The sequence below is a fragment of the Vanessa tameamea genome, chromosome 12, assembly GCF_037043105.1.
Source record: "Vanessa tameamea isolate UH-Manoa-2023 chromosome 12, ilVanTame1 primary haplotype, whole genome shotgun sequence".
NCBI lineage: Eukaryota > Metazoa > Arthropoda > Insecta > Lepidoptera > Nymphalidae > Vanessa > Vanessa tameamea.
Window position 1 is genome coordinate 10,795,219 of NC_087320.1, and position 18,515 is coordinate 10,813,733.

At 33.8% G+C, this 18,515-nt stretch overlaps 1 protein-coding gene across 1 annotated transcript; it reads right to left on the bottom strand.

Annotated features, from left to right (window-relative positions):
* Positions 1–9,769: 9,769 nt before the first annotated feature.
* On the bottom strand, positions 9,770–16,990 carry LOC113398481 (putative cysteine proteinase CG12163). The gene is made up of 5 exons (XM_026637234.2): positions 16,751–16,990; positions 15,730–15,853; positions 12,306–12,490; positions 11,659–11,775; positions 9,770–10,007 (listed from the first exon to the last, which is right to left on the bottom strand). The coding sequence occupies exons 1-5, from the start codon at positions 16,965–16,967 to the stop codon at positions 9,859–9,861; spliced, it is 792 nt and encodes a 263-aa protein (XP_026493019.2). The 5' UTR covers positions 16,968–16,990; the 3' UTR covers positions 9,770–9,858.
* Between the last annotated feature and the right edge of the window lie 1,525 nt (positions 16,991–18,515).

Below are 18,515 nucleotides of genomic sequence, written 5' to 3' on the forward strand. Positions count from 1 at the left end.
ATTTCCACACTCGTCTCACGAATGGTTAGGTGCTTGGAAGCGATATAATTGTCAATCTAAATATTTTAATTAATCTGCTCACACGAGATACATCGGTTCGACTGAGATTGGGTGGCTTTATTCTACACAGTATCGGCCACACGGTGCATTTTCAATAATGATAATGAAACTAAAACTTATATACTATATGGAGTTGTATTCATCATCATCATCAGCCCATATTCGTCCACTGCTGGACATGGGCCTCTCCAAATGCACGCGACTGTGGTCTTTCTTCGGCAACTCGCATCCAGCTCCTGCCAGCCGTCTTGCGCAAATCGTCACTCCACCGTGCCTGAGGACGTCCTACACTAGAGTTGTATATACTATCAGCAATTATCCCAACGATGACACGACTACCCTCACAACTGCTTATAAAAAGAGCAGGTAGAGCACTGGGCGCCCACTTAGATCCGGGCCTCCGTCGCGTACACATCGGTCGTATTTCTTTATTACGTTAGCGTTAGGTTTATTTCTGCTTCTGTTTTCTAAAAATACAATATTAATATATTCTTGTTCTTAAATGGGCGTTACTATGCTGTGTCGTTTTTCAAATATAGATAAAATTATCATTTGAATATTTAATAAGTGACTATTTTAAATTTAATTTTAGATCAAATATTTGTTAATACTTACACTTCAAAAATTGTAGGACTTCGTCTTATAGAATATTTTTGCCACTGTGCCAGTATAATGGGTTAACGTTGGTTCTTTTGCACACTGAATATGTGGTGCTGCGTCTGTTCTACGCTAGTTATGTAAAAGGGGGCTTAGATCATCAGAAGAAAAAGGTTTTTTTAAAAGTAATAGTGATTTTTGCAAGTTCGTCTAGGCGAGGCCGTAGGCCCTTTACCAATCAATAAAAATATGGTTCACAATTTCCTAGCCGCGGCAGATTTTAAGTTTATATACGTTATTTATATATATTGTGTCATTGTCAATGTTATATTTGAATCTTTACAAACTACCATGTTGTCCGTGCCTTTGTTGTCTCTCTTTAATTTGTTTTTTTTTGTGTTATTGCTTATTTTTATTAAAAGGCAGCATCATAATTTTAATTCGAAGAGATGTTATTTGACTTCTCAGTATTCTGGATTCCTTGGCCGGTCTGGACGATATTCGGTCAGTCTGTTTACTATGGGATCGTCGATTTATACTAGTCAGGTCAGCTAGACCCAGCCACGCGTTGCTGTGGCTCAGTAATTATAATACATTGAATCAATTTAAAAATACATTCGATTTTTGACATAATGTAAAGAATTCAGTTAGTGTCGTTTTCGGCGTCTCAAATGCTCTTTGGAGAATATTTTCTTCGGTAAAATACACTCGTTGAACGTTTTCAAGATGTACTGCAAGATGCTGGACAGAATGTTTTTTTTCGTGTATGGGAAAACTGAAAATATGCCAGATAGCTTCGCTGCTGCTTATATATCTACTTCAAATATGGCTAAATATAAAAATATGTTAATAAAGGTAGTGCCTTTATTAACATATTTACAAATGTACTCAATTGATTTGACGGAACTGCATAACTCGACATTAATAGGAGCCTTGTACGCTTTTGACAGCAATAGTGAGTATGGAACTACCCACTGATTATCAATTTCAACTTAATTTGTAGAATTCGACATTCACATTGTAAATGTGTGACCACCATTCTCTTGAGTCTCTGCGGCGATACAATGGATGACCATCGATATCCGTAATAGTATCATTGGTAAAGGGTTTCGGGAAACGTTTCTTACACCTTCCTTCTTCCATGCATGGTGATGTTAAAAGCACCGCACGGTCCGTGGATCACGTGACTGGTAACAATATCAAACAATTCTGAGTCAGTTAGTGGATCCAGAATTTCGGCAGAAATTATTTGGTCAATTTCTTCTAGACGGATTTTATCTTCAAGCCAAACCAAAATATGAGAATGAGCCAAACCTCGTTTTTGCCACTCCATAGAGTAGAGCCAGCGTGTGTTACCAAAAACTGAATATTTACCTAAAAAAAAGGAGTTATTAAATGGTTAGAAAAATTAAGAGTAAAAAATTTAAATCACCAAAATAAGGAATTAAATTAAGTATATGAAGATTATCGAATGCACCAGTGATTAATATAATACCAGCTGTTTGATGTTGATGTCATATTCAACCTGCCCTTGCCAGTATATTAAGGGATACTGAAGTGCGTCATATGAACGATGAAAGTCTGAAATTATATGAACATTGCTGCCTGGATGTATGATTTTGAGGTCTCTGTTGTTAACTGGATCACCAACCATAATAACAGCAACTTCATCTACGGTTGGCGCGTTGAACCTGCCAACGTGTTCTCCGGATGGTACTTTGTCGGCTTTGATGACGATTTGATAATTATCATTTCTTAATTGTGGCGATACTCTTTTAAATGATTGGATAAGTTGATTATATTTTGCAAAAAAGTTTTCCAAAGATTCCACAATTGCTCCCTCTTTTGCTTGATCGATGAAATTATGCATGCACCGAGTATACAACACCGACCATAAAATAAATCAATCTAATTGTTCTATGATTGTTCTCGAAGATTGTATAATCTAGATATATGAATACGTCGCCATCTGCCGGATACCTGTGCAACTTGCTAGATGCTAAACCGCCATCTATTAGGAATTTATAGAACTAACCAACAAATACACACTAATGTCGTATAATAAACATTTAATTTGCAATAATAAATATTGAGATCAATAATTAAGATAAAAACTATTCTATCTTTTAAGTTGGACCATATTATAAATGGTTACAAAGTTTTATCAAAATCCGTTCAGTAGTTTCGGAGTTTATCGCGAACATACATCGTGACACGATTTTTTTATATATATAGATATCAATCAATCTAATTATAAAAATTATAATCGCGATGAGTTAAAACATACGTTTTAACAATTTCAATTCATGCCGTTTGGCATATGTACCAACTTTTATGGTAACTGATCAAATTCTGTAGAGAGTGCATTGAAGATGTAAGAAGTAGGGAGCAAATCTACTAACTTATAATGGTAATAATACGTTCCGGATTCTATCCCAATTCAATTTCGAAAATTCCTCACAAAAAATAACCTCAGCGTAACTGAGGACAAATTCTACTTATTGATATCGGTTACGATACTGTCCCAATTATATTTCGATCCAACTAAGACCGAACCGCAACTGGATGCGTTTGTAGAATGGCAACGATTACGTTTCGATTCGAATGCGGTGAACTGTCAATTTGTTAGTGGAATCGGGAGCCTGTTTAGTTCCAGTTCCTCTGTAGTAGATGACCATTAACCAAGTTCACCAGTGTCTTGTCTGCTTCTCTTAAATACATATAAAAAAGCCAGGATTACAAGTTCGTATTCATGATATAAAAGAATATTTGCGGCGCTTGAGCACTTGAGTAACTTCAGTTACTGTGCCGGCTTTGAGAGACGTGCTCGGGTTGTGAGATGCTGCTGTATCTAGACGTTTACTCGGTAAAATTCACATTCTAAGCCGCTAACTTCACGTAGACCTGACATGGAAAATTACGATTCAAAAGTGCTTGTATTTGGTAAAAGCCTACTTGAATAAAGTTTTTATTATATATTCAAATAACAGTTTATTTCAATAGCTGCCTGACCTGACTTCGTACGATTAATTAGGTTATTTTTGTTACAAAATCGGTCCTGTAGTTTAGAAGGAGTTTAGTGAAAAAATTACATACCTATATAAAGATGGAGTTAATTAAAAAATATATATTAATGTAAGTTTATAATTTAACTATTAATTTTTATAAAGTAATGAAACGCTCAAGACAATCCACACGATGCAAAAAAAAAATAATAAAAAAAAAATACAATTCGTATGAATTCAATTATTTATTTAAATTAGAATTTGCTCGACACTCTATCTTTTCTTGTCTCACAAAGTGGCAAAAGGGGCTTTAAGTTTGGAAATCCATCGGCATTACGCTTGTTACAAGCCGGCAGCCATTAAACTCAGTTTAGGCCGAAGACAAGTGGAATTACGTCACGAATTGGATTGAAAACTTAAAGGAATGATAACCGGTACTTAAAATACGCACTGATGTACCAAAAAATGATTCATTGGAATAATTAGTAACACTGTATTCACTTATAAATTGAGGAAATAACGCGCAGTGTTTCTTTTCTTTCGAATTCTCGCAGTGGAATTAATTCTTTATCTGAAAATTAAATAATCATTGCACCTATAAGAGTTACACCACAAAAAATAATATAAATAGTTAAACAGTTGGTTGATTGGTTATTTATAGGCCGTAGATTGGTTCTTTTGGTAAATAAACCTCTTAAAGATTGGACGGTGCGGACCAGATTCAGCATACTGAAGGTGGCTCCCGCATGGTACGCGGAAAGACACATTCCGATCCATGAAGTAGCGCGAGCAGTCTTTTCGCTGATGTCATGCAGGAATTCAGCACGGAGAGCCATAGCTTCCTTCTGTGATACGATTATGATCTAAAAGAAAATGGCGGAGACGATAAAGACGTCAATTGTATAACGCTGTTCATCGAGATTACGATATGCATCTTCAACCAGAGGAGAAGAACTGGCCGACTATCATCCGACGAACTCTAATCCGAAGTTGAGAAGAGAATATTTGCTCTAAGATTGCAATTGTTGAGGATCCAACACAATTTATACTTTTCATAGCATAAGCACTTTCATACAAATTTGTATTGATCCAATATTTTTTTTACTTATTCTAGTAAAGTAACTGAGCAAATTTTAGCTCAAAGATCGTTTTATTATTTATATACATTTGAAAGTAAATTATAAATCGAACAAATAGAAATGGTTCAGTATTTGCAGTTAATCGAGTTCTTCTACTTTATACGTAGATTTAATTTAAATACAGTTCTTATTTCCAATGAAGTCGTATGAAGTAATTACGGGAACGTCGCACCGTAATCATGGCGCTAGCTTGCGGTGTCTTAATTAGAAAATGGTTGAAGAGATTATATGGATTTAATGTTATAGTCTCGGATATAGTACGTGTAATGATTTAAGCCTAATTTAAGTATATTGTATTCGATGGTCAAGGGTATAAAGTTAACATTATTATTGGTGGTAGAATAGAGAGCATAGATCTTGGTCAAGTAACATTTAATTGAAATTCTTCACCAAAAAGGACTTATTGATTTTGTTTTTTTTTTTTTTACATATATGACTACAATATTGTATAACTGTACTATAAACTTCAGATTATTAGATGAATTGTTTTGAGCATTTTGTAACTGTCGTAATGCCATTGTGAAATTCACGACTGTAGCGTCAATAGACCAATTTAAAGCGGGTGAAACAGCAGAGTGCAGCTATTTATATACTAATTAATCTACTAAAACCTTCTTTGATACGCGCTTCATCTTCTGGTAGAAGTAAGTAAGTAAGTTTATATCGACTTAGTATTTTTTTAGCTAGGCATTAAAACAATAGTAGTGCATTGGTTTTAGTGAAACCCAATTTACAAACGAAAAGAAACATTTATTATTATTGAAGTATTTCGAAGTAATCTAAAAATAAGATTTTAAATTAACATGGTTATTTTTATTACTAACAGTATTTCAAACGGGATATTTACCATGTTTTTTATTTTTATTTCGTGGAGCTCGATATTTCGACATTATCTACGAATGTCTTGTTAAATACTGTTTCCCGTTTTAAATACTGTTAGTAATCTAAAAATGTATTTATAAATTAATAGACACATGTAATTTAAAAATTAATTATACGACAGTCTCTGTAAATCAATTGGAATTATTCAATTATTCCTAGCAAATATCCTAAATGAAGGTGTGTTTGATAGTTCACATTATTTATTTCAGCGCCTCCGAGTAACAAATGGGCAGGGTTGCGGACTAACCTCCATGACCGCAAGACTCCTCAAGCCGCATTTCGTTTGATAAATATCAGCCTCAACTAATTGTGGGATTCGCTGAGCTATTATACTGCGGTTAATGCTGACATCCATTTAATATTTTATGCTTAGGTATTCTTAGTGGAACCAGCTGGTGTATTTTGTTGTTTCAAAGATCTTGTCTAAAGCGATGTTATGTTAATCGATGCTCACGATGTACGAGTAAGTAAGGGATTGAAATACTTACGCAACGCAATTATTATTTGCCTCGTTGGTGTAATGGCTTGATACAACTACCCCAGGTCGGGCTGATAAAATGTTGGGGTTTTCTGTCGAAAAAGTCTCGGTCAAACAGCCAGAAGTCTGGATGTTGGATAGAGCACTTGAGTTTGCATACACCCTTGTGCATTAAAATATGTCGTGCGTTGTTGGCTGGTTTCCCTTGATATTGGACTCCATGGCCGTAATCTTCAGAGATGCTATCATAATCATTTGCTTACATATTATAAATACAAAAGTAAGTTAGTTTATTATGCTTCAACGTAACTCAGCAGATCATCATGAAATTCTGTTTACACATTGCAAGGTGAAGGCGCGAACGGGAATTCAACTAGTTTCTAAATTCTAAACAGTGTCAAGATCACTCGATGTATAGAAAACGGGGAATGTATTCATTATTTTTATGTTTCTAAACCACCGTTCCTTCGTGTAGTGCTGCATTTCAGCAGCGTTATAAAAACATTTTCAGAATTATATGAAACGTCAAAGAACAACACTGACATTCAGATGTGACAAACGCGCGAGTAGATTCAGGAATTGTGATACGACGGTTGAAGTTCTGCATTTTGTCAAAGTTTTTATCAACTATGAAACAATTTTACAAACTTTGTAACTTTTATGGGTTTTATAATGCTGATTAAATTAAGGAAATCTATACCAAGGAATATTAGTGATGGAAGTAATGGTAATATTTCTGACTGTGCTTCTGCTTATGAGTCTTGACCAATGACCATCAGATGCCCTATTAAAGTATATACTATTAAAGTATGTACATATATTGGTATATATTATTTATGTAATTTACAATTATATTTTATATTTATTTATTACAATTATTAATCAGTCGTCTCAAAACGATCCCAAAACTTTGTTATAAACTTTTTTACATATTTCAAACGACTTCGAGCGAATTAGAAGGGAAGGAAGGTGTGGAATTGTTCTACTTCAATAAATTGACTTTTTTATTAGAAAACTTTGAATGGCATTACAATATATTTAATAAGTTATCATATAAAAATGTCTTGGTTTTATGTACAGAACAGATATAATCATTGTCATTTTATTTGAATTTTTCAATTAGAATTTATCTTTATTTAATTTTACGAGATTCTCTAAATTTGGCAGTTGCTAATTAATTCATTAGTATTTTTGACAGCCCGTCACAGACACAAAGGGTACCATTGAAAACCAGTGTTGGGCTTTGGAATCTAACTTGGTAATTGAATGGAACCTTTATTTGGGACACATCAAACTTGCAGGTATTGATTTTTTTGGACTAGTAAATTATTTTGTACATATTATTGTTATTATAAAGCGATCCAACTTGGCCAATCATAATCAAGAAGCGAAATTATAGAAGCATAGCGAGATGTGACTGAAGTTCTGGGCTAGAAATGTGAATACTCATTTTGTGTGGAAATAATTACAAAAAGTCTCGTTACGGCAGGTCTTCTGACACAAACTAATTAGGAAAGCTTGTTTGGTGAATTGTTTCTATACCTTCCGTATTCGACTGATAGAAGCGTTTAACAAAACCCCCTTAGTCGGCTATTTACTACACCCACCGACCGAGATGGGATAATAGGGCATTTTATTCCGTGGGATCCAAAAAGCTGTTATTTTATTGGCATACTTTAAGATTAGAGTATATTGGTACGAGCTTGTGGGCGATGGTTCACAGAGGTCCAAGGTCTTCGCTTGATTCGAGGTCCTCCATATCCTATGTATCACAGATAACTATTCACTCTCGCTTTCGAAAGTAAAGTCACTAATAAAATATCACTATTAATTAGCATCGAGACGTAGACGTTCTGGAATCGTGTAGATTAAATAAAGAATTTTCACGAGTTCGAAGTACATTACATACATATAGTACATACGCACTTATAGTGGAACAAATAAAACACAGCTTTAAGTTTTATGAGATATGACCTATGTTAGTTTACGCGTCTAAAGATTATTGTACTTTCTGGAACTAGATTTTGAATAATTGAGGTATTATAAAATAGTACGGTCGTAATAATATATTATATGTTTAAAAACATCAAGTAAAATCACTAAAGGTTATTAATATGCTGAAAAAATAAACCACTGTAAAGTGAAACATTAACAACCTATAAATTTACCTCTCAATAATATTTCATAATGAACATAATATATCTATCTGTTACGTTTCTCATGTTATTATATTAGAATTTGTATATATCTGTAAATAACTACAAAAGATACAAAATAGAAATGACAAGTATTGACAATAGATAACTTCGTTAATGGATAGACGGAGACAAGTTTTCCTGTCGCCTACACAGTTTAGATGTTAGTAATTTGGTCAACGCCCAAAAACCTGATACTTTTCTCTTTAGGCATAGACAAGTTTTATGAAAATCTTTTACGATCAGTAGAACAGTGTTCTTGAAGAACAAAGACGAAACTCATTGTAGTACACGATCGTGAAGTGTCCGATTAATATATACGATATTTTTTTAAATATTTAAAGTACACGTAACACAAGTTTAAACCAAATATCTCGATGTAATAAAATTATAGTTTTGTTTTGTGAGAAGTAAAGGATGTTATATAAATGAATTTCTTATTTACTTTCAGGTTATAAAATATTAAAATTTAATTTATCTTTAGTGTGATGTTCATATACTAATCAAATCAAATCAAATTCCTTTATTCAATAAAGAAGCATTACACTTACTTATTGATTGTCATATAATATAATCAGAAAAGAAAATACCCTGACCTGAGAAGAACCGGTGAAAGAAACTCAGCGAGTCTACTTGGTGGTGGAGTCTGCTTTGTGCAAGCCCGTCTGGGTAGGTACCACCCACTCATCAGATATTCTACCGCCAAACAGCAGTACTCAGTATTGTTGTGTTCCGGTTTGAAGGGTGAGTGAGCCAGTGTAACTACACGCACAAGGGACATAACATCTTAGTTCCCGAGGTTGGTGGCGCATTGGTGATGTAAGGAATTGTTAATATTTCTTACAGCGCCATTGTCTGTGACCACTTACCATCAGGTGACCTATTTGCTCGTCCGCCTGCCGATATCATAAAAAAAGAGTCTTTTTTTTTGTCAATTTGTGATTATTTACAAATATCCAATATCAAAAGAAATTACCAGGAAGCTATCGTTTCATTCCCAAGGTGTGCTGTCAACCATGAACTCACTGATCGTATTAAACTTACCTTTCGCATAGAAGCGTTATTTAATTATTTTTTTTAATTCGGCAACAGAGGTATTTTGAACGCTTTCTGGGATCCTGTTGTAGAACCGTATACATTGCTCCACGAAAGAGTTACTGACTAAGCGGTCGAGTAACGGGTGTAACAGGTTTGTTTGTTCCTTGTACCAATGCTATGAGGAGATGTGGTAATTTAAAATGCTTATTTTTATTAATAAGATAATGATAACAATTTTAAATAAATTAATAAAAAAAAATAACAGTTCTTATTTAAACATTTTGCCAGTTTTATAAATACATTTACAAATACATTCATAAATTTTAGTTTATATTACATTGTATTTTATGACTAAAGTTACATTTATATATATATACAGTAGAAAATATACAATTGTGGCAATTCAATTATGACAGCCAATTTGTTAATCTATTGTGTAATTAAATTTGTCAATTAATTAAATGTTAATTAACAAAGCTAAAAGATAAATCGCTAGCGATACCGCAAGCGTTGCGACCGCGAACCAAGTAGTAATATCCTTTGGCACCCCAATTTGTACCCCATGAGTTCTTAATTATCCAATAAGGAACACTCTTCCCTGTGTCGGGATCGACTGAAACAAAAAGTTAATGATTTAGGTCTATTTCGGTATAAAGATGTAGTGCAGGATTGATATAGGGAGCTCAAGCACTTGAGCAAGTTCAGAGGACACTGCCTGTATTTTAACCTTTAGTATCTAAAGTGATATATAATTTTACATTTTTTAATATTCACTTTGCTAAAACCTATCCTCAGCTGGGTCTAGCTCCCCCAAATCCGTCACTTTATGGATGAGTAAGAAATTTCATGTCATGGGCGGTGGTAGTCACTTTCCATCAGGTGAGCCTCCTGCTCGTTTGCCACCTATGACATAAAAAAAAAAATGTCCAGCGCCACTGATGGTATAGATTTCAATTTTATTTTTATTATCGTTAACAGAGCTAGAATAAAGAATGAGCAAGCTTGATATATGAGCTATTTTCTGGTGGGAAGACCACTTGCAGATGATATTTATGATGACTGACTGACGGACTGACTTCTATGTCGTGATGGCAAATTATATGAAGTTCCCTTATGGCATACCGTCTTCCCTCTATTTTGCAACTCCCTCTTAGTGTGTGGCGCGTGTACGATATATTTGATTAACTAAGCTCTTTATTTATTTTTTTGGTATTCTTTAAGTATAATTTATATTTCTTTGTAACGAACAATTTCGACGTTTCACCTTCTTATGTGACGGTTTTTTTGTAGGGTGAGAATAAAACATCGAAGTCGATGGTTTTAAATTTTTTTTCTTCACACATACGAAGTTTTACTTATGTCACGTGATGCCTTAAAAGTTTTAAGCTTGAGAGGATATACATGGTTGACTTTGCTAGATTGGACGCCCCTGATATATATATCTAAATCATCTGAAATCTCACACGCAGTTTGCCCTATGTTTGCGGATAAAAGTGTCTCATGTCTGTTCAGGACAATGTCTCGTTCCGCACTGATTATTAGGGTTCACAATTTACGCGGATCAGTTACGTAAAAAAAACATTAAAAATTTTTATGAAAATATGTATTGCAAAAAAATATGAAGGTGCCCTTAGGGTTGTATTAATAAATATGCTGATGTCAATGATATAATCATGAGATAGAAAGCATAGGAACAAAAAGCGAATAATTAAGTATAAGTAAAGGTGCTTTTAATTTAATTCAATTACATCGAATACATTTTAAATGTTTATAAAATGCTATATGTTATTATTCGTAACGTATTTACTTCGAGATTAAAGTAATCAATCTATTGTTTATAATTTAAATCACAATCTCTTTAAAATTTATTAATTAAAATACCTGTGATTTGACTAAAAATAAAGTTTATAAGAATTAAAGTAATGGGCAATTCTCTCCTGGTACGTCGTGAAGTGCACTTGGATAACAAAATAAAAAAAATGGGCAAGAGGATAGTGTGAACATAATTCTAAGTCAAGTAAGTAATATATTATTTGGAGTAACATGAATAATTTATTTATCTGTAAACATCCTGCACCACCTGGAAAGACTTTATATAAATGTTGGTCATCAACATATATCACTTTCAAAGTTTTTCCGATAGGGATTACCGAGAAAAAAGGTTTTAATGCATTGCAAATAAGGCTAGTTTTGCAACTCTGTTCTCTGAACATATTATCATTCATAAATAAAATATATTTAGAAAAATGTTGCAAAAATCATACCGTAAACATTGTAGCCAACTATGAGGACAGCGTGATTCATCTCTTTCGGTGAACATATGTCATCTGATGGTTCGTCAATACCTCCTTTATATACAGCCATTGAAGCCGAATTTATTCCTGCAGAGTAAGGTGTGATTAGTAAAATAATATTTAAACATAATGAATATGTACATTTTTATGGCAATATAAATTTTTGGTTAGCCCATTTTAAAATCACTATGAATTATTTATTAAAAACGGATCTGTACATGGAACGATAGGAAATTGTGTTTTTGACATTTGATCAATATCAGCACGATATAAGGTAAACGGTTCAGTAAGCTTTTTGAAAAATATTTGATGTGAAGTTATTTTTCTATTGTATACATCGTTATATTATCATGATTTTATTATTTTTTCCTAAATTTGAAATTGGAATTTACATTGATTCGATTCTATTTTATATAAAGACTTTATTTTATATTTCACCATAAAAAAAATTGCTCTGTATGTGCTTAACATTGAATTTGTGTCAATATCAAAGAGTTGCGTGAAATAATATATATTGTGATTTTATTCTTTTGTGTATTCTATTAACTAAAAATAAATGGACGACCATCATGTGGTATACTAAAAAAAAAACCAATATAAGTAGACCGATGTCTCACCAGCGGATAATGGTCCATATTTGTAAATGAAGTGAGCCATGACCACCTCGTCGGCTTGTACACGCCTATAACCGACAACCGGTATTACCGGAATCTTATGGTCCCATGAACAAGGCAAAATTCGTTTTCGGTATGGCTTATAGTCAGTTTCACGAAGCACGCCTCCTAGTTTTTCAACTATGGTTCTGAAATCAATCCGAATGTTATAAATTTAAATATAGCTTGATCCATATTTCAGACACGTTTAAAAATTTGAGTAGAGTTGTTGTTTGGTATGTTATCGAAAGGAAATACTACTATATAAAAGTTGGATATGATGATGATGATATATCCGACCGATTTCGGTCATGGCGACTAATATCAAGAGAGACTAGCCTACTACGCATAAAAATAAATAAAATAAATAAAATAAATAAATAATAAATAAATATTGGACAACATCACATACATTACTCTGATCCCAATTTAAGTAGCTAAAGCACTTGTGTTATGGAAATCAGAAGTAACGACGGTACCACAAACACCCAGACCCAAGACAACATAGAAAACTAATGAAGTTTTGCTACATCGACTCGGCCGGGAATCGAACCCGGGACCTCGGAGTGACCCATGAAAACCGGTGTACACACTACTCGACCACGGAGGTCGAGGTGTGTAAGGTGTGTAAGTTTGGGTGGCTGAACGGTTCTGAATAAAATTTGGCACAGGGATAGATTAACTTTTGGAATAGCGCATAAGTTACTTTATATTTCTTTCTATGTACCTAACATAAAGAAAACATCCCTTCACAGAGGGCAAAGCCGCGGGCAGTCACCAGTATAAATAAAATAATGGACTGAGTATTAATTACAAATAAATCACGTGAATTTTACAGTGGTACTGGCCATGATTAAATATTTACAAAGATGTTTCTTAACAGTAATTCACTCCCTACTAATTGAAGTAAGCAAGTATATAAATATCTTATTACTAAGCAACGGTCCTTTCGCTGTTAAGGAAAAACAGAAGAAAGAATTACATCGTTATAATGTAGAATTTATGTACAAAAAAGTTTTTCAAGCGAAATCCGAAAGTAACTCTGTCTGGCTGTCTGTTGTTGCAAACTTGTACTCCAACGAAGGACACGAATTTTTTTATGCTTAATACCCGACGAACTCAAAAACGAGTTTGTTTGTTCGTATATAACATCAAATGGCTTTGCTGATAATTATAATATTATAGTTTAAAAATAACAACTTGTGAATCTCCCACTGTTTGTATATTCTAAGGCTATTTTAGGCTTTTCCTCATTTAAGGAGAAGGTTTGGAGCATACCCTAACATCCTGCTCCAATTCTGGTTGGTGGATACTTATCAGGTAGATTTTCTTCTAACACATGCACGTTTCCCCACGATGTTTTCCTTAACAACGCACGAGATCAATTACGAACATAAATAAAGCACATGAAAATTCAGTGGTTCTTGCCTGTGTTTGACTACTGGGCCGTTCTAAATAAATAATTTAAATCATCCTTCCCCTTATCCAGCCAGCTAACTGACAGTTTTTATATTATAATTTATATCAAAACTGGTAAAAGTTAAAAAAAAAATTACTACACTGTTATAATGTAGAATTTATATACATAAGGAGTTTGTTAAATTTCGAATTGCCGAATGAGAAACCGAGCCTGAGCTGAGGAGAAAATTGGCATTTCAAACATCTTGACTGTTTACTGCATGAGAAATGTGTGATAATGACTACTTTGACGCGCATTGCTAAAAATAAGCATTATTATGCTTTACATTGCCATATACTCGTATATTAACTAATTATTTTTTTTTTATTAAATTCGAAACTCATCGCAAATCACGTACGTGGAACATCAGAAAGTGTAGACGTATCAAAATATAGTACTATAGTATTTTAAAAGTTCTCACGGAATCACAATTTTGATCTATTTTAATGGTTAGAATATAGGCTCTACCAAAATTCGACGGGTTTGATTCACTTTTACCTGGCCGGTCTGTACCAGCGCGCACACGATTGCGTTGTGCTGGAGGTACTTCATGCACCGTCACTCAGGACGCACACTAAGACCAATAAGTCAATATCAAATATGCAATATCAATATATGCAACTGGGATTTAAGGATCCGATTTTCGAGATTAACACTTAACCATCCACACCCACTTCAAATATGCATCCCGTAACATTATAAAAATGATAATAGGCTTTGACAATGCGAAAAATAAAGTGTCAATTATTATAATCAGTATATATTATGAGTTTAAAAATGGTTATTTATCAACGAAAGTTGAAAAGAATAATTAATTTATTCAAAAATTTTTAAACGTTTGTCACGTGACACAAAACTCTCCTGATTGATAGGGCTTATGATGACGGCACTTGCTTGTTAACCTTGTTTGCCTACTGTATGTGGATTATATGTGCCACAGACTACAATACAGGCAAGTGACGTCACTGACCCCATTGCAGCGCCATATTGTCAAAGTAGCGTTTTCGCGCGCTATTTAAATATAGAATTTTTAATTTGATATTTTTCAGCAAATATGTACTAGAATTAAAAAAAAAAACAACTTTTAGTGGGTTTCTTAACCTCTACTAAATAATATAAAATGGATTTTAAAAACCAGTCAAATAGCCTATTCACAAAAACCTACGTTCATTAAATATTAATTCAAAAAAATTAAAGTTTAATTTAATTTCAATTATTCAAATACTCATAAACCAATTACTATAATTATAGTCTATTAATTAAAATACAAATATAATAGGGGATTTTGTAAAATAGTCTTTTGGTACTATTGCATAATGAGTTGGAAATTAGACGATCAATTATTATTTAATATGAATGAGGCAAGCAAACTATCTGTATATTTTTTTTGTGGTTTCTTTTAGTGGTAGATACCAGTCGGTTATCAGATATTCTGCCGCCAAACAGCAATACTTATTGTTAGCGGTGTTCTTCTTATAGTAATTAATGCGTATACGTTAGGTCTTGACAAGTTCTATGAATTCTGACGTATAAATATCCTGGAGTAATCACTTGGTGGTAGGGCTTTGTGCAAGCCCGTCTGGGTAGGTACCACCCACTCATCAGATCTTCTACCGCCAAACAGCAGTACTCAGTATTGTGAGTGAGCCAGTGTAACTACAGGCACAAGGGACATAACATCTTAGTTGCCGAGGTTCGTGGCGCATTGGCGATGTAAGGAATTGTTAATATTTCTTACAGCGCCATTGTCTATGGGCGGTAGTGACCACTTACCATCAGGTGACCTATTTGTCCGCCTACCGATATCATAAAAAAAATATCGGCAAATCTTTTCCAGAAACGTCAAATTTTGTCGAGTGAAAGAACATGCGTTGTTTTATAATGGTAATGATGTCTAACTATGAGTTATAATACAACAAAAAAACTCACGAAAATGTATTTAATATGCTTGAAGAACTGCAACCGACGTTACGTCCATCGCAATCCATTAAAAACTGTTCCGATAAAGATTCACTCATATTCTTATAAATCATCAAATGGCTTTCAATATTTGCTGAAAATAAATGTAAATAAATAAATACATTGATCTGACGAACCAGCAACCAGCCAAGTAACTAGCTTTTATGCGTTAATTATACTATGATTGGTGGTAGGAAGTGCCTGCCTCGATGGACTGCCTTTCGTATAGCTAAGTTATCTATACCCGTATAATCTGCGTTTGCCAAGGATCCTGATACGTAACTGAAGGAGAAATCCTGTGTGAAAAATAAATAAATAAAGATATCTGAATCTGAAGTCAAAGGTCGACGTTGAGACTTCAGGACCGGCCTTATGCTAATCGAAATGGAAGCATAAGACACTTGAAATTAGGACAAAAATTCATTTTAAAATATTCATAAAGGTTAATAATTACTTGATGGTAGTGCGCTGTGCAAACCCGTCTGGTTACCACATTGTATAATATACCACCAAACATCAATACTTAGTATTTTTTTGTTGAAGTTTGAATAGTGAGTGAGCCAGTGTAACTACAGGCACAAGGCACAAAACATGATAGTTCTCAAAGTTGTGGCGAAGTGGTGTTATGAGGAGTGATTAATATTAATATAAACTTGGTGTTAGGGCTTTGTGCAAGCCCGTCTGGGTAGGTAACACCCACTCATCAGATATTCTATCGCCAATCAGTATTACTCTGTATTGTTGTGTCCCGGTTTGAAGGGTGAGTGAGCCAGTGTAACTACAGACACAAGGGACATAACATCTTAGTTTCCAAGATTGGTGGCGCATTGGCGATGTAAGGAATAGTTCATATTTCTTACAGTGCCGGTTACCATCAGGTGTCCCATATGCTCGTCTGCCAATATATACCATAAAAAAAACCTTTCAGTGGCAATATCTATGCTTAGCGATAATATTATAGAAATAATTGTTTAATTAATTTTATATTTACCAATAGCACTAAACGCCCAGCAGGCATTACAATTCATTTGATCTTTCACAGGCGTTACTTTGTTCAAATCTCTCCAATCCCAGTATACAGGTATGTTACCAGTTTTTGTATGTGACATTTTATAATTGCTAACAAGATTCACGTTCATGACATAATCGCTGGCAATCGAATAACAGTCACGAGTAAACAAAATTGTAATAAAAAACAAACGTAACATTCTGCATTCACGTCGATTGGAAAATAATTTTTACCGACGAAATTTTACGTTTAAAAAGCGTACTTTACAACCCTTTTGGTATCCGAGTCATGTTGATGTTTTACGATGTTGTTCTTTTTAACGACATTCCTCTCAAATACCGTCGCAAGTTTGACATTACTCTTGAATAAATTGTAAATTTTTTAAAGTGCGTTATTTATTGCGTTAATATACGATAGCGGGTTCGATTATGGATGTACCGCATTAATAAATATGTATCGACGTTATTGTGGGGGCGATTTATTGCTCTCGAAACAAAATGTATGACTTCTGCAAACAAATGTATGATTAACTTAAATATCACAGTTTCACTGTTTCATTGTCGACTTAAATTAGCAACCTGTAAATTTCCCACTGCTGGGCTAAGGCATCCTCTCCCTTTGAGGAGAAGGTTTGGAGCATATTCCACCACGCTGCTCCAATGCGGGTTGGTGGAATACATATGTGGCAGAATTTCGTTGAAATTAGACACATGCAGGTTTCCTCACGATGTTTTCCTTCACCGCCGAGCATGAGATGAATTATAAACACAAGTTAAGCACATGAAAATTCAGTGGTGCCTGCCTGGGTTTGAACCCGAAATCATCGGTTAAGATGGACGCGTTCTAACCACTGGGCCATCTCGGCTCTCAATTGTCGACTTACAATTAGGTAAATTTATTAGCATTGATACTATTGTATGTAGGTATGTTATAAAATATTTTTGTAATAATCCGACGTTGTAAAGACAACCTCTTTTTCATCTTTTCATTTGTTTGCGGTACTATCAGAGATTTCATAAATTATTTTTTCGTTAGATAGTATTTATTGAGCAATGCTATAGAGATATTATAATAACATAAAGGGCCGAAATAAGGGTTAAAAATTTTTATGGAAGTTGTCATTTTATTAAGCTAAAAATATGAAAGTTTATTTTTGGGATATTGATTAAAATGGTTTAAATACGTACTTAAGTGTTTCTAGATATTCTACCTCTAAGGGGTTTAATAGGGGTTGACATTTCTTATATAGGTTTGTCTAGAAGTCCGTCATTTTTGAAGTTAGTATCATGAAATTTTATTTTTGTGTCTCTGGTTAAAAATGAGTATATACGTATTTAAGCGTTTCTTGATATTGTACGCCTAAAGGTAAAATAGGGCTTGACATTTCCTATACAGGTTAGTCTGGAAATCCGTCATTTTTGAAGTTAGAAACATGAAATTTCATCATATCGTACGCGAGCAAAGCCGCGGGTAACAGCTAGTTATACATTATAATTAAAAACATATAACATAAATAACAGTAACACAACACAATACACGACAGTCTTTTAATGTTCCTCATCACCTTTTGCGAGCAGAATCTGCCAATTTATCTTAACTATAAATTATCTTTGTACGTGACAAACACACACACAAGCAAATACTCACGCCCACATCCATATAGAAACATTTTTTTTCTCTTTTACTATCTAAATAGAAAATTTTAAACCTAATTAAATAAGACGAACAAATGTTAGCATTTATTCAC

Coding starts and splice junctions, on each gene's coding strand:
- LOC113398481 (XM_026637234.2), bottom strand. CDS start 16,967: ATGTTACGTTTGTTTTTTATTACAATTTTGTTTACTCGTGACTGTTAT. Junction 12,491..15,729: donor AGCATATTAAATACATTTTC/GTGAGTTTTTTT, acceptor GATTGATTTCAG/AACCATAGTTGAAAAACTAG. Junction 11,776..12,305: donor ATATGGACCATTATCCGCTG/GTGAGACATCGG, acceptor CTTACTCTGCAG/GAATAAATTCGGCTTCAATG.